The 22,108-nt window shown below is 37.1% G+C and overlaps 2 protein-coding genes across 2 annotated transcripts; both read right to left on the bottom strand.

Annotated features, from left to right (window-relative positions):
- Nucleotides 1-854: 854 nt before the first annotated feature.
- Nucleotides 855-5,372, bottom strand: LOC143889329 (protein ABIL3-like). The gene is made up of 9 exons (XM_077393509.1): nucleotides 4,961-5,372; nucleotides 4,343-4,425; nucleotides 4,081-4,231; nucleotides 3,329-3,428; nucleotides 3,030-3,122; nucleotides 2,591-2,633; nucleotides 2,417-2,469; nucleotides 2,188-2,291; nucleotides 855-1,229 (listed from the first exon to the last, which is right to left on the bottom strand). Exons 1-9 carry the CDS (start codon nucleotides 5,063-5,065, stop codon nucleotides 1,059-1,061), a joined length of 903 nt encoding a protein of 300 aa, XP_077249624.1. The 5' UTR covers nucleotides 5,066-5,372; the 3' UTR covers nucleotides 855-1,058.
- Nucleotides 5,373-15,290: 9,918 nt separating this feature from the next.
- LOC143890499 (26S proteasome non-ATPase regulatory subunit 8 homolog A-like) lies at nucleotides 15,291-21,613 on the bottom strand. Its single transcript, XM_077395207.1, has 6 exons — nucleotides 21,425-21,613; nucleotides 20,569-20,647; nucleotides 17,550-17,652; nucleotides 16,192-16,455; nucleotides 15,977-16,088; nucleotides 15,291-15,638 (listed from the first exon to the last, which is right to left on the bottom strand). The coding sequence occupies exons 1-6, from the start codon at nucleotides 21,527-21,529 to the stop codon at nucleotides 15,498-15,500; spliced, it is 804 nt and encodes a 267-aa protein (XP_077251322.1). The 5' UTR covers nucleotides 21,530-21,613; the 3' UTR covers nucleotides 15,291-15,497.
- Between the last annotated feature and the right edge of the window lie 495 nt (nucleotides 21,614-22,108).

The raw sequence follows: 22,108 nt of genomic DNA, 5'->3' as shown, positions 1-22,108 counted from the left end.
AGAGAAGAAAAGAAGAGAGGTCCTTCATATGCAGAGAGAGAGAGAGAGAGAGAGAGAGAGAGAGAGAGAGAGAGAGAGTAGATTCTTTGGTCACGATAATATGCCTCTCGGATATTCTGAACTGCTGACTGACATCAGACAAACGACATTTTTATATAGTGTGCGCACGTGAAGTCCAGTATTTTTCCAAAAGTAAATTCAAAGGATGATCCAAACCGTGTTCAGTATAATGTGCGCATATTCTCGGATATGCTGATATTCTGATAGTGTGCGCACATTCTCAGTATGATGATCCTAACCCTCTCGATCTATAGAAGGACCCTACAAACAAATCAAAACAGGTATTACAGCTGAAATGCTGAAGGAAAATCGTGATGGATATCATCCTTCCATGACCCACTCCACCAAATAGCGAACAACAGCCCAATAAACTGTAAACATCCCAACAATGCAAACTGTAAACATTTCTTCAGAAAAGATTCAAGTGCTTAGAAGTTTGAAGGGTTCGAGTTAGAACTTTTCCCGTAAAAAAATCCCTTGTTTCATGTTAATTATGAACAATTAAAGCAAAAACATGCCTACGGATTAAAAAACAGAGGAAAGAATATAAAACTTACTACATATGACAAACACCTATGGAACATTTTTTTTTTTTTTTTGAAAACACATATAAGTACATTAGCCTCTCTCTTTTTTATGGCTAGCCCCTCTCTCTCTCTCTCTCTCTCTCTCTCTCTCTCTCTCTCTCTCTCTCTATTTTTTTTTAAATTGTATCTTGGGGTTAAATCTAACCAACAAGATCAAGATCAATGGTTGTCGTGCAGTCACACGCTGCACACCAGCATACACAAGCAGACAATATAAAAATCTCTCTATGGATATGAATTTTTACAATCAGTTATAGAAACAATCATCCATGATACACATAAAAACTATAAACTCAATCCCTCAACCCGATTTGATGAACAGAAGTAACACTGTAAAATGGCTTGGTATGATAATCCAAGGGGAAACTCAAACCCCTTGTCATTTATTTACTTTATCTATTTTCTTTTTTCTTAATAATCATCCAAGTAACTATACAGCATTGGATCTTGCTTTGACTTGCGCCTACTGAGCAAGGCCTTGAGGAGACGTTTACTCTTGCTAGGGTGTTGCTCAATCTCATTTTTCCCATTCCTTTCAGCATGAAGTCGCATTGATGCTGATTTCTGAGGTGTTGAAGGATGCTACACACAAATAAGAGAGAAATTTCTACCTAACATCAGTATATATAATAGTCTCTGTTCTATGAAAAACAGATATTCAAAGGGAAATGATATAACACACTCCCTTGTTTTGATAATGGCATCTCATTTTATTCAACACTTTTTTTTATTGGCTGTTCATAGCTTTTTTGGGAGCTGTAATGGCCTTTAGTAGCTAATACTAATACAAGTGTTAAATGAAAGGAAGTGACATTATTAAGACAGCGCAGTGCAGATATCATTTCACATATTAAAAGTGTTGAATACCATAACCCTATTGTCTTTGACAATGGTAAAGTCTTTTTCTATGTTTAACTAATAACTATTTCTTGAAGACAACATGTTAACCATTTGTGATGTATTATTCATTTTCAAATGGGTGGGATATATCAGGAAATGCAGCGAGGGTTTTGCTGGATTTGATGCATAGTTTTCATGTAAAAAATGGTAGCGTTGACTGGTTGACAGTCCGGTAAACATAACTAAAAGCATGATGGCTCCTGGTCAAGGCTAGTAAAAAAATCTCAAATAAACACAGAATCAGGACTAGTCCAAAAATCTAAAATAAATGCAGGCTCAGTTCCAAGCCTCTGATCCCTTCCTTTAATTGATTTACATCATGGATAAAATTGGCTAACATGAACAGTATCTTGTCAGTTGTGTGTGATGCATTCTTGACATATATGAAAGAAATCAGATTATATGTTTTTTATGTTAATTAATAAATCTAATTCTAACCTTCTGTTAAATTAGAACTGTGAATTAGTTTCTGAAAAGAAGAATCATGAACGTGTGTGTGTGTACTGTGTGTGTGTGTACTGTGTGTGCATTTTGTGTGTACATATATGCATTTGTGAATATAGTTATGAACTAGTGACTCGGGTAAAGAACCCATAGCCATAGGAACTTGCAGGAGCTTATATCAACTGTTCTTGCTTACCCGACGCCCAATATTAGATGAGTTTGGTGTGGTAGGTCTACTTGATAAAGATTCAGAGCGAACAAGTGGATGTGAAGCAGAGTGCGGAGAGACTGATCTCTTCTCTGAGTGATGAAAGAAAATTATCAGTTAAACAACTCCAACAAAGACCTTTTGGGCCCAAAGATAAAGAACTTACATGAGCAATGAGAAAACAACGAATATATCCATATATTATCAATACAAGTACCTGTGAAGAAAAATGTTCCACGTCGTGGAGATGTCGACTTAGAACGCGCTTTCCTGCATGAAGCACCCAAAAAAACAAGGATCCCCAATAAACTAAAGCTGAATTTCATCAAAACTAACTCAGAGAAACATTGGAGGCTTCATGTTATTGAATCATAAAAGAACCACCATTTACCTGACAGATGATGATGGTGTCTCTCTAAATGATGATTGAATCACTGTAACAGAAAAGATCACATAATAACATCAGCAATTAATTCTGATATCTTGAAAATCATCAGTGTCTCAAAATGCAGATGCAATCCAAAATGCGGCCAAAGAAAATCTTAGTCGGCTCGGCATGGCGCATCTGTGTACTCAGTTGATGTGATCATAACTCGGGAGAGTGAAAGGAGTTTTGATCGACTTAGTAGGACGAAACGCAGATACAGACAAGAACTCAGCCAACGTAAAAGGAGGTTAACAGACTAGTCAATGATTGATGCGGGAAGTTTTGAAACAGTGAATCATAATATATAGCTTGCACAATACATAAACAATGATCTTATGTGCCTGCAAAAAGAAGAATCTGAACTAATCTAGTTTAGATGAAATAAGAGGAAGAATAACATTACCAGTACGAAGTTGATGCCAGTCGTTCTCCTCATCGTCTATGCTGAAACCTGGATGTTTTGCCACAGCACATCCAGAGCCATTCATGGATTTCCCTATTAAACAAAATATTCAATAAATTAAAAAAAAGGGAAGAGCCATGGATCCTTAGTAATATGAATGTGAATCTTTTGAGAATTTTTAGGAACCAAGTTTTGGATCTTAAAGATACATAAGATGCTAATGCATTGCATGCCAGGCCAGATTTATGACTATCAATTTCAAAAGAATGGAAACAAAGAGACTGATAAGAGTGATTTGCCTGGTAAAATGTATCGCTTATGGTACTTGGGAGTTGTAATCACAAGAGACTGCTGAGAAAGGCCCTCTCGGTCGACATACTCTTGGCATGTCCGAAGTCTCTAAAATAACAAAAAAGAAAGAAAGAAAGAACTCACCATTTGCTGTTACCATGTAGGCCCTGCTTGGTTTGGATTTTGAGTAGTGATTGTGAGTCCAATAGTGATTATTGGACACAAATTTATGTTTAATTGATTCCAATAAACATTTTTGAACTCACAATCGGTTTTCAAAATCCAAAACAAACAGGGCCTTAGTGTTTTATAGATCAATCAAAACATAGATGTCAGTCAGAGAAATTTCATTTACCGTGAAACAATTTCATTTTAAGAAATATACCAACACTTTCGTTTTAAGAAACATACCACCAAAGTCTTACGATATATATACATAATATATATACATGCACTACCAACGAAATTAGAGGATCACTTCTTTTAGAGTTGATTGATTCAAATATCTTTCTGCCCTACCAACTCCTAAAACAAAAACCCATGCCAATTGATGCCCAAATTGCCAGAACTCAACTCAACTCAACAAAGCCTTTGTCCCAAACTAGTTGGGGTCTGCTAAATGAATCCTTTAGAAAAAATTCATTAAGAAGGTAAAAGGAATCTACCTGGCTCTAATCCCGGTTCTAGTTGGGTTCTTCTTCGTGGAATGCCCAAATTACCAGAAAAATGAAAAAAAAAGAAAAAAAATATCGGAGAGTACCTGTTCAATACAAGAGACACGAAGCTCCGTTCCTGAAACCTCAACAACCTTTTCATCTACAAGACCATTTACCTTATACGTCACAGAACCCAAATGATCGACAGTATTAACAAGAGCTTGAAGAGCATAATCTTTTAAGGTGTTCACCACTCTATAAAAATTGGCAACGAAAAACTCTAATTAGAAAGAAAGACTAAAGAAAACGGCATATTCCTCCAAGAATAAATGCAAGATTAGATGAAATAGGATCCAAAGGACATACATTTGTTTCTGGTCATCATTTGAATAGGATAGTTCAAAATACTCTGCTGCAGAGTACAACTGAGCCCTCAAATTCTTCAAATCCTGAAAGTCCAAATGAAACACGAGAATAAAACTAGATACCCATTCCAACCATTCAAAATTTAATTCGAAGTTGCTACATATTTTTACGAAATGACATAAAAGCTTATTAGTTTGTTGAAAAGACTAGCAAATTACCCTGATAAACTGAAAACAGACTCAACAGAACTAGACAACTAGTGTCGGGTTTAGCAAGAAAAGATGTCCATGAAGATGAGGGATTGAACAAATAGAAGCAATGGCATGTATTTGTAAGAGCCCTTTTTTTAATTTTTAATCCTAAATTTATCTAGGAACCCAGGCAGCAGCTTACATGCGAGTAAATGACCAATTATGTGTTCCTTATATTGGCACAAAATAAATGTCGCATTTTTTCTTTGTAAATAGCTTTTTTTTTTTCTCTTCTTGTATCTTGTTTGGTTAGAGGCAAGGTTCTATGTCCACTTATGTAAGAGCTTGCCTTCAATGTAAATCTTAGGAAAAAACAAGAGTCTTCAACAGTGAAAGAATATAAACAGAAAACAATATAGCTCAATACCTTGAGACTGTCTGAGAAGAGTATGCTCTGATTCATGGAGAGTTCATCATAAGTGGATGCTTCTTGAGGGACAGACAAAGGAGAAGATGAAGACAAGGTTTCCATTAGGCAAATATGAAATTGGATTTCCTTCTCCAGAGACTAGAACCAAAATCTTAATCCACAAAAATGCAAAGAGAAAAACCCAAAACAGATACAAAGAAGAGAAAAAAGAAGACCCAACTAAAGCCCATTTGACATTCAAAACCAATACTCTTTTACTCTTCAATAATGCCAAAAAGTGAAAACCCATCAAGATAAAGAAGTGAAATGAAAAGTAAAAGAAGAAGAAGAAGAAGCTAAACCCACGCTTCAATTATTAACATAAACCCATTCATTCAAAGCCTATATCCATTCCACTGTTAAAGTCAAGGAAGCCAACCAAAGAAAGATGAGATATAAAAACCCAGAGAACGGAAAAATGAAGTCCTAAGATAAAGATTGATTTGGACAGATAGGGTTTTGACTGAACTAGAGAAAGGGAAAGAGAGAACGAGCGGACGGTGTAGATGTTGCGGTTGAAGGGACAACATCAATACCAGCACGATGTTAGGCTTGTGCATTTACATTGAAAAAGTCGATTTCTTTCGGAAACGACTCATCATTATGTGGGTAGGAATTGGTGGGACCATGAAAAGATCCACCAAACATTGAAAATTTGAAGGTTCTTGTCGGTTTTCTACATCATTTCATGTCCTTTTGTGGAATAACAGACGTCAAATCTCTGGCTTCCTTTCTCTTTATCTTCATTGTTAAAATAAGGGAAAAATTGCCGATGTAGGACATCAAAATACGAGAATCGCCAATGTAGGACATCAACACACTTTTGAAAAATTGTTAGAGTGACGAAATGGGGGTTATCAAGTCTCTAAACGGGGGGTCATCAACCCTCTAAATGGGGTTATCAAACTCTCAAAAGGGGCTTATCAACCCTCTTTAACAATTTATCAGAAGTGTGTCCCCCGTTGGCAATTCCCGTATTTTGATGTCCCCCATTGGCAATTTTTCGAAACACAAAAGGCATGCTCGATGCCAAAAACGCTACTGATATTGGAACTACCTTCTTTTAACAATTGCACTAATTCATTTGGTCTTTTATTATCTAAACAGCTATCAAAGGTTAAATAATAATATAGGGGAAGTGATATATCCACCCCTCTTTTTTACTCGGAACAGCCACCTCTTGTGTTTCTATGATTGCAGAGGGGCTGATTTACTTCACATGGAAAGGACTCAACAGCCCTGTTCCCACATAAACCGGAGGTGGTTATCCCATGTAAATAAAAGGGGTGAATTTATCATTTCCCTAATTTAGGGGTTGAGCCTGTAGCTCAATGGCTGTGGCCGATCCTAGCTTACCAACAAAAAAAAGGGTTAAATAATAGAAGGGAAATGATATCAGCACAAGCATGTTTTGATAATTGCACTGACCCATCTCGTCTGTTATTATTTAAAGAGCTGTATTCATCTTGAGCTTCAAACTGTGCAAAAGAAAAATGTGATTTATAACCATGTGTCCAAGTGATTCACATACCTTTAAGTAAGTGATTTGTTAATTTTACTTTATTAGTAAATTTTCTTTAGGGAAATTATATCTGCTAAACAAGCGTTCCGCTTGTTAGTCATGTAGTATTTAAAGGGATTTCAGAGGATATTACAGTTCTCAAAAAGCTCTTTAAACCCTTTAAATACTACATGACAAACAAGTGGAGCGCATGTTTATCGAAACACCTCGGCGCAGATATCATTTCCCTTTCTTTATTTTATTAGCACATAGAAACTTTCCAATTATACTTGAACAGGCGATACGGCCTAGGGTTCGGTAAAGCAACCCACCCACTTTCATTTTGGATGTTATTTGCTGGTAAACGGCGAATCTCAGCCCAAATTGATCCTTAAAAAATTATACATCTCCAATTATATAATACGTGAAAACAGCACACGCTACGTGCAAACATGATTCATTTTGAAAAAAAAATGTGCTTCTATGATTAATTTTCAATGGGACCCAATACTACAAATTGTGCAAATGGTCTGCCTCATTTCTACTTAATTTTCTATACAGAATGCTTTGGCTCAGCCATGCCATTTGGACGGTTTAGACTGAATTGAGCCTTGATAACTCAAAGATCAGACTGTTGCAGCAGCATGTGGTCCACCATTTCAATTTTCTCATACAAATAAGAGTTCTGTTGGTAGACCATCAATGACATTGTGAAATGTCACATCGGAAGAGGAGTGAAAGAAACTAGGTTATATATGTGGTTTCCTCTCTCCATGTGAAGATGTGTTTTCTGTGAGAAACCAAAATCGGGGTGGGTTGTGACCCAGAACCGGACAATATCTGTACGGTGTGGGGCCGGGGCGTTACATAATGGTATCAGAGCGGACCTCCCCTAATACAGTGTCTTGGACTCCCTCTCCCTGTGTAGACGTGTTTTCAGCATTTCCAAGGGGCAAGTCCCGAGAAGTGGGTCAGGCACGATTAGTGCTGTTGCACAACAAAATGGGGAGCGTGGGTAAACCCAGACATGAGAATATTTACACAGTGGGCTTAGGGCGTGACAGACATGGACACTTGTTTTTCACCATCTGGGTGGTTGGGTTTTGCCTTGCTTCTAATAAATGGGGGTTTTGCCTTGCTTCTAATAAATGGCTGTCAATCAAAATTTACAAAAAAAGAAAAAAAGAAAAAAATAAGTAAAAGAATAGTCCTATGAGAGAGAGAGCGAGAGAGAGAGTTTGGGAAACGTAAATATTCTACGTAGGGTGCGTTTGGATTACAATAGGTATTCACATGACATTCCATTTTTATTCCTATTTCCACTTCCAATTTCTTCTATAAATGGAATGGCAATTCAAATTCTAATGTTGCATAAGCATTGAGAATATTTACAGTTGGAGGGAAATCGTGAGATAAGGGCTTGTATTTGGGTTTTTTTGGAGAGAGAGAGAGAGAGCCTATTTAGTATTTACGTTTGGGTGGCAGGGTAGGTTGTACCCCATAAATCATACCCATAGGATGATCGTAACCCACCGATCTATAGAGGGTCTGCACATTATAAACCTCATCTCTACAGTATTTACGTTTGGGTAGCAGGGTAGGTTGTACCCCATAAATCATCTCCATAGGATGATCTTAACCCACCGATCTATAGAGGGTCTGCACATTATAAACCTCATCTCTACAGATCCGCGGGTTAGGATGATCTTAACCCACCGATCCATAGGATGATCTTATGGAGATGATTTATGGGGTATAACATACATACTTTGTGGTCCAACAAATGAACGGTTTGGATCATCATTTTTTGAAGTGGGCCCACTGAACTTATATAAAAAATACTGGTCTTCAGGCACTCCCGGCTAGTCATATGGTGAGCCCCACTACGAGTGATTTATTATCCAAATTCCTGATTGGTAAAAACCGTAAAATAATTCACATTTTTTTTGGGCGCTGATATTCTCCACCCCACCCCGCCCCCCCCGGCTGGCTAATGTTTTCCCACCTCTCTCTCTCTCCACACGAACAGTTGGTGGGCCCGACAGAAACCATTGGTGGAATGGTGGGCCCATCTTTGAACAACGTAGGCCCCGCCCATACCACACCATAGGATAATCCAAACCGTCCATTTGATGGGCCATAAACCTAAATAGGTTGCGTCCCAAAATATTTTTCCATAGGCGGATTCTAGCCCTCCGATCTAAATAGAAACTACATCTTATGCAACCTCTATAGATTGTAGGGTTGTGATCATCCTACGGAAATGATTTTTGGGGCAAAACCTATTTACATTGTGGCCCATTAAATGGACGGCTCGGATCATCCTATGGTCTGGACGGTGCACTTCATTTTCAAAAATATGGGTGGGGCCTAAATTGGTACGAACCACACCATAGGATGATCCAAACCATGGATGGCTTGGATCATCCTATGTTGTGGACGGTACGCTTCAATTTGAAAAATATCGGTGGGGCCTACGATTGGGCCTTAATGTTAGTGTACGACCAACTCCATAGGATTATCCAAACCATGGACGGCTTGGATCATCCTATGTTGTGGACGGGCCTTAATGTTACTGTACGACCACAGGATGATCCAAACCATTCATTTGATGGGCCAACCCTTTTGGGGGCACAACCCATTTACGTTATGGCCAATCAAATGGACGGCTCGGATCATCCTACGGTCTGGACGGTACACTTCATTTTCAAAAATATGGGTGGGGCCTAAATTGGGCCTTAATGTTACTGTACGAACCACACCATAGGAAGATCCAAACCATGGAAGGCTTGGATCATCCTATGTTGTGGAAGGTACGCTTCAATTTGAAAAAAATATCAGTGGGGCCTAGGATTGGGCCTTAATGTTACTGTACGACCAACTCCATAAGATTATCCAAACCATGGACGGCTTGGATCGTCCTATGTTGTGGACAGGCCTTAATGTTACTTTACGACCAACTCCATAGAATGATCCAAACCATTCATTTGATGGGCCTCAATGTAAATAGGTTGTGCCCCAAAAATCATTTCCATAGGATGATCACAACCCTACAATCTATAGAGGTTGCATAAGATGTAGTTTCTATTTAGATCGGAGGGCTAGGATCAGCCTATGGAAATGATGTTTTGGGACGCAACCTATTTACGTTTATGGCCCATCAAATGGACGGTTTGGATTATCCTATGGTGTGGTATGGGCGGGGCCTACGTTGTTCAAAGATGGGCCCACCATTCCACCAACAGTTTTCGTTGGGCCCACCAACTGTTCTTGTTGTGTGTGTGTGGAGAGAGAGAGAGACCGGTCAAATGGTGGGAAAGTGACATATGAGAGAGAGAGAGAGAGAGAGAGAGAGACCGGTCAAATGGTGGGAAAGTGACTTATACTTAAATCCTAACGTTTAACGTTAGCCAGCCGTCAGGGGGGGAGGGAAATATCAGCGCCCTTTTTTTTTACAAATAGTAACTCAGTTCATTCCGTTTTATTTGGAAAGAAAGAATAAACTGAGTTAAAGATTTTGGAGTAACTCAGTTCATTCCTGATGGAGAAGCTGAAGATGTTCGTGGTCCAAGAGCCCGTAGTGGCAGCTTCGTGCCTCATCGCTGGAGTAGTTAACTCTCCAAATCCTTCAATCCCCCTTCTGAGATTTTCTCTCTTTCTTTTTAACTTTGTTTGTGGGTTGTGAGTATTAGGTTTTGTTCCTTCTTTAATTGGAAACATTTTCTCGAAAGCATGTAGTTGTTACTAGCTATGTTAAAAATTTTCACTTTATTTAATAAGAACTGAGACACTTGCCGGTGGAAGATGAATTTTGTGGAGCTAAAGGAAGTGTTCTTAATTGTTCAAAATAATAGATGTGGAAACCATTAATTTGAAAAACATCGAGACCCTAATTGTTTGGTCCTATTCAATAAACAAACGTAAATATAATTTTTCGAAGGAGAAGAGGGAAAGGAATTGGAAAACAACAGATTTAAAAATAATAAGAGCGCTATAATTGTGAAAAGTCGATGATACGTTTGAAATATAATTGAGCTGAAAAGAAAACTACCAAGAATGGCCTAAATAGAGGGCTTAGGGACATTGCATGTGTGGTTTCCAAAGTTTTAGTTCTAGATGGTGAAGATTGTGTTTGGTGGGTTGATTCTTGTTCGAGCCACCATTTGGTGTAATCAAGAGAAAGTTTTGTGGAGTTGAAGGAGGTTAGAGCCGGTGAGCATTGTCTGCATGGGAAATAACGCTTACCATGATCTCATGGGACTGGGTACGCTCAGTATTCAAATTCCTAGAGATAACTTCCTCCTCATTGATGCGCTTTGCATTTTGTTGATGCAGCGAAATCTAATCTCAGTGCCACATTTGGATGAGCATAGTTTTGAAGTTTGTTTTGGGTACAACAAGGTTTCCATGGGAAACAGAGTTGATGGGCTTAGGTGTTTGATTCTGCTTTTTTAGTTAAAGTAGTTCTAGTTCCGTTTATCTATTTGCGTTATTTCATTGATATGATAATTATATGTGGTATATGAAATTGGGACACAACATGAATAAGATCATGGTTTTAAATTTCCACTGAAACCAACACATAACGACTGAAATATTTCCGTTTCCATCCCCCCCAAAACACATGTCCAAACCGAAATGCCTATCAAAATCAAAACCCTAAGTGTATCAGTTGTATACTATATGAATTGCTCGTGAAATGTAGTGTATTTATTATATATAAACATTTATATGAATTACATGTGAAATGTGGTTTGTACTGAATTATCAGTCATGTGTGACAACTCATATCCCTAGGTATTTGATATTTTAAAACCATTATGGATGTCTATCCCGCTTATGTGATGGTTTCTAAGTGTCTATTTGTGCTTATTCTAGCATTTTTTGAAGTTTCATATCAAATTTCATTTACATATGTTTCCATACGTTTCCGTGATTTTGCAAGATTTCCATCAAAATTTTAAATTGTAATGCGTCCGTTTCCATGGCGACCGCAATCGAAACTGAAATTTAAGACCATGGATGAGAGTAAAAGAACGTTAGAAAATGGTCCTCTTCCAAATATGAAAAGTGATTACTCATGAACCATGCTTGTTTGGTAAAATGACAAGAAATCCCTTTTTTCATCAAGGTTTAAAATTTCGGTTTCGGTACCGGTTTCAACCGAAAAGATTATTTTATTCAATATTAAATTTCGGCCGAAATTATCGAAATTTCGGTAATTTCGGTCAAAATTGCGGTGAAATATTAAATGAATTTTTAAAAAATATAGGTTTTTTGGGTGAAAATTTGGAAATATCGAAATTTCGACTGAAATTCCAAAATTCCGGCCGAAATAATATACTGTTTCGGTTTTCCGTCATTTCGGTGTCGGTCTCCACCGAAATCCGAAATATCTAATTTCGGTCGAAATTTAAAACCATGGTTCTCATGTAGGGAGAAGTCAGTCTACAAAATAAAGTTTGCAATCAATTACATCTAAAGTTTCACTAGGGAGATCAGTCTAGAAAATAAACGTGGCAATTGATTACATCTTAAGTTTCAATTTAAACTCTGGTCTCATTTAAATTTTAAAACAGCATTTAAGCGATTCATTTAAAAAGAAATCATTTAAGCGATCTAAAAGAACATGGATCTATTGCAAATGTGTGGTACATAGTGAAATCATAAATAATAAAATAAATTGTGTGATAATGAAATTAAGTACACTATCATAGGGTATCCTAATAACTCGGTTGAGCTGACTTAATTATCTTTGTATATTGATAATATCTTGCATCTTGACAATGACTTGTCCATGATAAATAAAAAGCAAATATTGGTTGAGATCCCATTTGATATGAAGGATAATAGGGATGCTTCCTTTGTTTTAGGAATTTTAAACATACTATAGAAAGTCGCCACATTTTAAGCTATATGACTAGAGGCCTATTAAGGAAAAGCCCTTTTATTTTGGAATGGCAAGCGAAAGTCCTTAAAAGGTTTAAAATTTATATATCAAATGCCATGGTTACTCCCATTTACAAAATGTACCAAGTTGAATAAGAACCTGAAAATGTGAGAATTCATGCATGATGTGGTGTGTTACTTGTGTGAAGGGAAACATTAATTCTGCGATAGAGGCTGCCAATTCAATGGCCGTAATTTATTCACTCTATTGTGGATCTCCGAACAGAGACTGATGGCCTATCCAACACATGTCAACCCTAGTTTTCTAGATGTTACAACGTAATATGTATGTTTAATGCTACTGTAGGCTTTAGTTTTGCAATGTTAGAAATGATTATAACACTAAGCCTTTGTCCTATCTAATTGGGGTCGGCTAATGAATCCTTCAGAAATTTTTCATGAAGAACGTGAAAGGATCTACCCGGCTCAAATCGACTAAGTCTACTCTTGACAGTAGTTGGATTTATCTACATGGATCATTTTCTTCCATTCTCTCCTATCCAATGTCATGTTCTATGTTATGTCCCTAGCCCTCAAGTCTTTCCTCACTGCTTCTACCTAAGTTGTTTTCGGTCTGTCCCTACCTCTTTTTACTCCATCAACTTGGCACCTCTTTTTACTCCATCAACTTGGCACGAGTCACTTCTTCTCATAAGAGAATCCAAAGGCCCACGTTGGATATGCCCAAACCATCTTAAGCGGTGCTCTCTGATCTTCTCCTCAATTGGTGCCACCCCCACCTTTTTACGAATGTCTTCATTTTTTATTCGATCTAACCTTGTGTGGCCGCACATTCATCTAAGCATTTGTATCTCCGCTACACTCGTCTTATGCACATGCTGCTTCTTGTTGTTTTCATCTAATTTTTCTTTTTTCTTTCTTAACATCTAGTCATCTAGACTTTTAACACTAAAGTCTAGATGTTAAGAAAGAGAAAAGAAAAATTAGAAGAAAACAACAATTTCACCCAAAGTTAAACTTTTATCAAAACAATACTACGCGTCATGCATCTTTGGCTGTTAGTATGATTTACTAGATATTTTCATATGCATCTGTTTGAAGATACTTAGAGTGGGTCTCATCTGATATTTCTTTCTTTGTGCACTTTTCAGGCCTCTTCCTTCCGGCTGTGGTCAGTCCTATCTTGGATTCCTTGGAAACATCCAAGCAAGTTCCACAGCCAGCCTTAAGTGATGTATGTAGTTATAGATTCACTTATTGGGTTTCCTTGAATTTCAGTAGTAGTTGTTGCCAAATATTTGCGGGGCATGTCATTTTCTGTATCTGTTCACATTGCAGGTAGTTGCTGGTATGACAGGTAAAAAACATGAATAATTGAGGTCAGCGATGGTTCCATTTTTAATATCTTTGGTTTCATTATCTCTTTGATGAGTTCAGATGATTTTTGGGACATAAAATGCTTGTAAATCCAAACAATCTCAATTTATTATCTGTAGAATAATATGAAATGAATGCAGACCAAGAAACTTGTTTTGCTTTTAGTTTGTTAGCTTAAGTTTTATGAAATTTAACCAGAAAAACGGACGCAATTTAATACATTTCTAAAAATCGAAGGTGGGGGCAAGAGAAGTGTGAGGGGAAGGAGAAATATTTATGGGGCCAGTTGTGAGGGGTAGGAGAGGGAGAGTGAGAAAGTGTGAGAAGTGGCTAAAATACATGGGAAAAATAAAATTTATTTTGGGCAGTTTTTCTTTTCTTTGTTTTTCAATCTTCTCAGTTCTCTCCCAGTCTCCCTCCTCTGCCCTACCTCACCATTTAGTACACTGATTACAGGGACAGAAAGAACTTCATGGCTGCCAAACACGGGCTTAGATAAGTTTTTTCCCTCAAATTTTTAGCCCCCTCATGCCTTCCTGTCTCTCAAATCCTTAGCCTGCCCTTCCTATCCATATCTCATTACTAGATAGGTGAAGATTCATAGTCACCAACATGCACTGACCCTCGGATTCGTACCCTTTAAATGGAAAAAGAAAGAAAGAAAGACTACTTCACATTTGTTATGAAAATAACCAGGAATTAGATTGGAAAGTTCTACATAAGAGAGAATTTGAAGGCATGGGCCCTCCATTGAAAGGGAGTAGCAGATGAAGAATTTGGATCATCAGACATGGATGGACTACACCTGTACATTTGCCTGTAAATATATTTCCAAGGAAATATATGGGCATTCACCATATAACAGCTCTCAATTTCTATTTACTAATAGCATGTCCAACATGTTCTTCACGCTAATAAGGACCACCTGTTCTATTCATAAGAGTAGAGTCAGAGATGGTGAAAGTGGATTTTCTCTTTATATGGGTCACATTATTAGGCAATTTCTCTCAAGCAGTCAATGACATTATGGCAATAGGTTAACACAACAATACGAATGGTTTTACATAAATAGAACAAAATAAGGGCATGTTTGGTAACCATGAACATTTTTTTCATGGAATATTTCTTTACCTAGGCCACATTTGGCAACCGTGAAAATTTTTCCACTGGAATATTAATTCAATCAAAATGGCCGGAGGATTAGGGAGGATGCGATCATGGGAAGAGAGACTTGAGAGGGCATGAGTGAGGAAAGGGTAAGAAGCGGCTAAAAAGGAGCCAGTCCCTCCCTCTGCCTTCCTCATCAGATGCTCTCCTTAGTCAAGGCCCTATCAAATCTCCCTCTCTCTCAGCAGCCCTCTCTACCCTTCTTTCACCTTGTTTAAAATAGGAATTTAAAAGAGTATTCCATGTATTTTTTTTAAAGTTGCCAAACATTCTCTAAAGACGATTTATTTTTGCAAATTCTTAAGAAGCATGTATTAATAGAGGAACTAAACATTGGAAAGAGAAACAAATCTTAAAAACAGAATCACCAAATTGATGTTTGCCATGTCGTAGGGAGCTAAATAGTTCCTTTTGGGAATTGAAGCATTTTACTAACAAGACAGAAATAAAAACAATTCACCATGCTGCAGGAAAAAAATGGGCATTTAAGAATTCATGATATCATCGCCTTCAGGAGAATAACTATGAAGGGAATTAGTTTTACACAATCCGCTCCAACTCTCTGGCATAACTGAGGGTCTGATTGATGAGTTGCAGAGAAGGTATCTCTTTGCAAGGTGCAGACTCTTTTGCCTTCTGGAAGAACACACAACCATTCTTTATCTCCCACTCTGGATGTTCCTGGAAGCAACAAATGCAAATAAGTTTATCTTTTTACACACGAAAATTATCTAGGCATACATATACACATTCATACATGCACAAAAACTAAGAGAGCTACGGATGCAAAACATGCATCAAATAAAATAAGCTGGAAATCTTTAACAATAACTGGGTAAAAAAATCAGCACTTCAAGATGCTGTTGACCACACATGCATAACTCGAAAATCTGACAGTAACTGGGTAAGATGATAAAGAAAATGAAGAAAGGTACTTTCTCAAATCAATTAATCAGCAAAACCAAAAGAACCAAAGAAAAAACACAAAAATCATGAGGGAAGCTTCAAAGATGCATTACTTCTGTGATATACACAGATAACTCCTGGTCAGAGGAGAACATCAAGATTTGCTTGGAATCAGCAACAGACAGATAATCATATGCCTTCTCGCTACAACCAGCTATTTCATCTCTGCAAGCAACAGATTGAAAATAAGACTATTAGTAAAGGCCCAAATTCCAGCACTAAAATTTTGAATAGTCATAACCATAGAGTCAAAGTCCAAACATATTACCTCACTGTCTTTGCCAGGAGATCCATGAAATAAACATAAGTCTCATGTGGCACTGTCTGCCGGGCACTCAATACGCGGTTGTAGGCGCCTTCCATGAAGGATTGTTCTAGCTCCACGGCATGTTCGATGCAAGGATTCTCTAGCGCAGTAGCTGGAAGCAGCTCTAGTTCAGTATGGAATTCTGCTATTCTATTTTGAACAAGGAGCCTCAGAAGGTTCAGGCCCAGGATCGGGTACTCTTGAAGCGATGGTTGAATAACTCCACTGTAGGAGCATAGAGGAAGGCATAAGTAAGAAAATTTTGAAAAATAAAAAGTGACCCAAAAGAGGCTAAGGTAATTGGCTGCTGCCAACAACTGAGAAAAGTCATCGGATTTCCTGGTCAATGATAAATCTAACTTGCATACCATTTAATGAATCTGCAATCAAACTGTTAAAGAGATCACAATAACTCTATAGCAAAATGAAAAAGCAACTAGAACTTCTGATTTTTTTTTTTTGGGCGTTCAAATCTAATAGTGGAACCTATTATGATGCTTGAAACATTACCCCAACTCTCCCTTCATCAAAGTTCCGATTTTTTATTCACTCTCACTTAAATTTACTTGCATGAAGTGACAAAATCACGGCTTTATCCATCGGTAGTCAATGCCAGATGGACACTCTCACATGCAAGCCACAGAAAATTTCGGCATAGGAAAAAAAAGCATGGCTAGTCTATTTTCTTTCTCCAACTTAATCTAAACTTGGAAACTTGATTACTCTAACAAGCATCCAATTACGTATTCCCATGATTTCTATCATATTTAGAAACAAAATAAGTTGCAAGCTGTCCATCCTGAGGCCAGGATAAAGGTAATAAAGTTTCACTGATAGGAATTTTCTTACAACATCTGAAGTCTGAATTTTCTTACAACATCTGAAGTCTGAACCTAGTGGATTACTTTCACAAACATCAATCTAAATAAATAAATAAAAGGTGATTAGAAGGCTATATTAAAGTTAAGAAAAAACTACCATGCATCAGTATTATGGTTTCAGCTGACAGAAATCCCTCTCAAAGGCATCTTGATCTACTAGATTACTCTAACAAGCATCCGGTTTCAGCTGAAAGAAATCCCTCTCAAAGGCATCTTGATCTACTCGATTACTCTAACAAGCGTCCAATTAAGTATTCCCATGATTTCTACCAGATTTAGAAACAAAATAAGTCTGAACCTAGTAGATTACTAGGTTCAGATTTATTTTGTTACAATATCTGAAGTCTGAACCTAGTAGATTAGTTTCACAAACATCAAACTAAATAAATAAATAAATAAGTTGATTAGAAGGCTATATTAAAGTTAAGAAATAAGTACCATGTATCGGAATAATATGGTTTCAGCTGAAAGAAATCTCTCTCAAAAGCATCTTGATCTTCAGTTTTCACACTCAAAATAACAGCATGTTCAAATATATCCCCTGAAAAGTCGCCCAGCAACATGAATATATATGAATTAAAAGAGCATGAAAGGGTCTGCTAGCACATATGGAGTAATGAGAACCCGTGAAGCTGTTCATAATCAAGAAGGCATGCCGTAATAAATTCAACAAAGCTTGAGAAAGCATAAGACACTTTGTTATTGATATTGCATTTTATAAAATAAAAGGAAACAGACGTTTCAGAAGAAAGTAATGATAGAAAGTCTGGGATTTTTCAGACTTATTTCTTAGCCATGATATCACATCTTTTTTTAAAAAAGGAAAGAAAAAAGGAGCCATGATATCACATCTAGAGATTTGAATCCAAAGATGATACATTTGACGAATGAGAAGAAATCTGTCCATGTCAAATAACGATATTTGACAAGGCTGAAGAAACAACACTGGAGAAGGTAAATTGTGTTTACTACCTTTTTATAATTCAATTAAATGCCCTTGGGAAGACAATTTGACTCATGTTCATTTATCTCCTCTATGTTTTGATTGATCTCAGCTCTAGTAACTCTTTCAAACTTTGTAGGAGTATTTGCAAGTGAGAATCTTAGAATGAATTGGCTATGGCAAATTCTATTCCTATCAACTATCTGGGATAAGTGGCAGACTAGCATGCAAAAGTGCATTTTCATAATGGTAGATCATCATATTAATTTTAGTGCTGCTAGGGAGACCGGCTGCCTAACCAATAGTTGAACCGATCAAACCATTAAAGGTAGTTTTGACATTTTGAGAAAAAAGCAAAAAAGAAAAAGGAAAAAGGCGGGGGTGGGAGTGGGCGTGGGGTGGGGCGGGTGGTGGTGGTGGTTGGGGGGGGGGGGGGGGCGGCTATTTGTTCGGTTGAATTCTCGGTTCCCAACTCGATTACCATATCATTATTCTATTAATTTTTATTGATGTTTCTAAAAACGTTTTGACTTTAGAAGATTTTCTCTGGAAAAGTCATCTCAAAGTTGGAAATGTACATGCTAGCCTCATGCCATGTGATAGGGTCAGCTCTTTATTTTTCCATAAGAATCAAGCTCAACTTTGACGGTAGCAGCAATTTAAGTGTTAAGCGTAGGTGCATGCGTGGATTCAGTAGAACTACGGCTGCTGAAAATCCATTGTCTATACCAGTTTAGCAGGGTTCCTTCATGACAATGAGGCCTTGTGAAATGGAATTGGAATCATGGTTTTAAATTTTCCACAGAAACTGACACGAAACAACCGAAATGTTCCTGTTTGCATCTCCACCAAATTGCACATCGAAACCAAACTGTAAGTGTATTAGTGGTATAATATATCAGTTGTGTTATATAATTATATTTTATGAATCGCATGTGAAATGTGATGTATGTATTATGCATAAATATTTATATAAATCGTATGTGAAATGTGGTATGCACCGAATTATCAAACATGGGCGACAATGCACGTCTCAAAATCAAACATAATTTTGAGTCCAATAATCAGTTTTGGACTCACAATTGGTTCTCAAAATCCAAAAACAAACAAGGCCGGAGAATGTATCATTGTGTGAGTTTTGCATTGAGAGGAAGCGTCGCTAGAGACTTTGATCTTGTCTTCATGGATAAGTTGGCAGGAGATTTATGTCTTTAGGTATGATGCTGCAGCAATATGGAAATGAGTTCAAGCAACTTAATTTCTTATAAGGTTTCATTACATTGACTTTGGATCATGCCCATCCTCACTTACAGAAGCCATTGTGATAGATGAAAATCACGACAAGCAAATCTTCATAGAATACTCGTTATGCTAAAAATGAGATGCCATCCGCATATTATCCATCACATCTTCCTTGGCTATTTTTTTCTAAATTGTTTCATTTTTCTCATGTCCTATATAGGATCTTTTCCCTTTAAGAAACAAGACTCCATCAAGCTGTCTTGACTCATCTGGGGATTGAACCTCTAGTAGAGAGTTCCTCTCTAAAATACCTTGCTAAAAATTCTATTGAAAACTATTTTATGAAAAAAAAATACTGTTAAAAACTATTTTATCAAAAAAAAAATACTGTTGAAAACTAAATACCAGGTTGCCTTAAAGGTACCAAAGTGTAGCCTATTCAGACCACATAAGTATTCTTCTTGCCTTGAATAAAAGAGAAGGCTTCAACTTTGAATAGCCCAATCTTATCAAGCACATTTGAACTTAGGAGAGGTGCTAAGTGCTAACCACCAGAAGTAGATAACTTTTTGGAGAAAGTTCATTATGTTTTTGAAAAAACAGGAGTAGATACTCGTCCAACCTTTCAAGCAAACAACCAAAGACATGAAAGAACATGCAATAGCCAGACTTTCGACTCATAACCCATGATTTGGCCGACACTTCGAATTTATTGTTGACATATCTTGTCGTGTCGTGTCTGACACGACACCCGTGTCGACACTCTGAGAGACACTTTTAAATGTCTGCTAGAAGTGTAGGTATCTTTATATGTATGTACGTGCCACTATTTCTAGATTTTTAGGGGTTAGCCATGTCATACACCCCACATCCGTGTCGAAACGTAGCACACAAATCTATATACACAAATCAAGATTATATATACTCTCTATTTTAGCCGTGTCCCCGTTTCTAAATTTTGGAGGTTTTCCGTGTCTGACACTTCGTGTCTGTGTCAACAAATCATAGCTCATAACTCATAATTTCATTATTCACATACCTTCCAAGAAAGAATGGTTGCCTCATGTGACCAGAAAATGCATCAGAGAAATAAAGAGTAATAAGGAAACAAAAAAATTCTTACTTTTGACATTGCAAATTTATATGACCACAGGTAATGCAGGTATCACCCACACAAATTCCATGATTTGTTAAGAAACTCAGTATGTCATAATAAATCATAATAGAGTACACAGTAAAATAACAAGGATATGTTTGTCTTATGAATGTTACTTGCTACTGTTAGTTCATGAACGGCATTGGGAGATTCTTTAAACAATGGTGGGAGGCTTGGAAACTCCGTCAACAAAACCTGTAAGCAAAGCAGCAAGACGACTTACATTAGGTGGAAATATCAGAAATCCAACCACATTTCACTTGAGTTTCACACATGTTGTAGTGACAAGAAAGGATACGAGAAAAGGAGATCAGATTAATAGCAAGAAAGGAGGTTTAGTAAATCAAAATTTTGAGACCATAATAAATGAAACATTCAGAGAGTAGATATATCCATTCCAATGCAGAAGCATAAAATATTCTAACTAAATAAACTTCCTTGGCAATGGTTTATGGAGCTTGCTGAAGTAAATAAACCATTAAAACGTTAATAAAACTATGTATAAACTAAAATCAATAAAACTATTAATCCAATTTCCCATTTGTCCCTTGGATTGTATATTTATTATTTCTCACAGATTCTAAAAATTTTATGCTATACTTTTACAAATGAACCCACCTCTAGAGAAAAGAACAAAAAGCCCAAAATCGGTAAAAACAAACGCATCAGAGATGAACCATAGAGTCATTACAAATCATCTGAAGTACAAAAAAACATCTTTTATTTTTCTTTTCGGTAAATAACAAAGTAATGATAAAGATGGATATAAGAGAAAAGGGAAGCATTCTTCAAGCTAATCCTCTACACAGGTATGTACGGGGAGGACGTGTTAGGGTTTTGTTTTTGGATGATATTAAGAATATTTTTAGGGCATGATATTACATAAAGAAAGACAGAGATCAGGCAATGAGAAAGAAAAGATAGAGAAAATGAGGAGTAAGTTAGGGTTTTGTTTTTTTGCGTTAGGGTTACCTTGAGCTGAGATAGGAGGTTCGTGCAGGTCTGGAAATCGCTTCTTATAAAAGCTGCCTTGAAGCGCTCGAACAGCTGCGAGACTTCGATCAGTTTCGGATCCATTACTCTCTATCTGAAATTGCAGTTTCGGGAGAGAGGATTTCGTAGCAATGAAGAAAGCCTTCGAATTGTTCTAAAATATACTCATATGAAGTTCTGAAGAGACCGAAAACTAAATACAAATGCTAAGCACAGACGCGCAGATTCGATGACAACATTAGTCTTGGTCCCACTGAATACGTAGCAATGTGATCTGGACGGTTGATGATGTGGGTCCCAACAAGGAGGTCCCACATCGGATGGAGATCCCACTTACTTTTACCAAAGCCTGGAAACATCGATGGTCAAAATTTAATAAAAAAATGCCTCAAAAAGAGCCCTTCAAAAAGATGAATGTGGCCCCAAGATCAATGGTCTTGATCACCACGTCCCATTCAATATGCATGATGGGCCCATGAATAACAAAACTAAACCCAATCCACCTTTTTCTTCTTACAAATGCTCTACCATATGAATTTTCCTTGAAAAGTGATTTTTCCAAGGTTTGATAATCACTTTTTAGGTAAAAATTATTTGAAGTCGAACTTTACCACTTCGAAATTTTTACCTCAACTAATTTTTAACGTAGGGCAAACCTTGGAA

The sequence above is a fragment of the Tasmannia lanceolata genome, unplaced genomic scaffold (genome assembly GCF_043159265.1).
Source record: "Tasmannia lanceolata isolate RefF3 unplaced genomic scaffold, GAP_Taslan_0.1 ptg000013l, whole genome shotgun sequence".
NCBI classification, from domain to species: Eukaryota; Viridiplantae; Streptophyta; class Magnoliopsida; order Canellales; family Winteraceae; genus Tasmannia; species Tasmannia lanceolata.
This window is presented reverse-complemented; position numbering and strand designations above follow the sequence as displayed.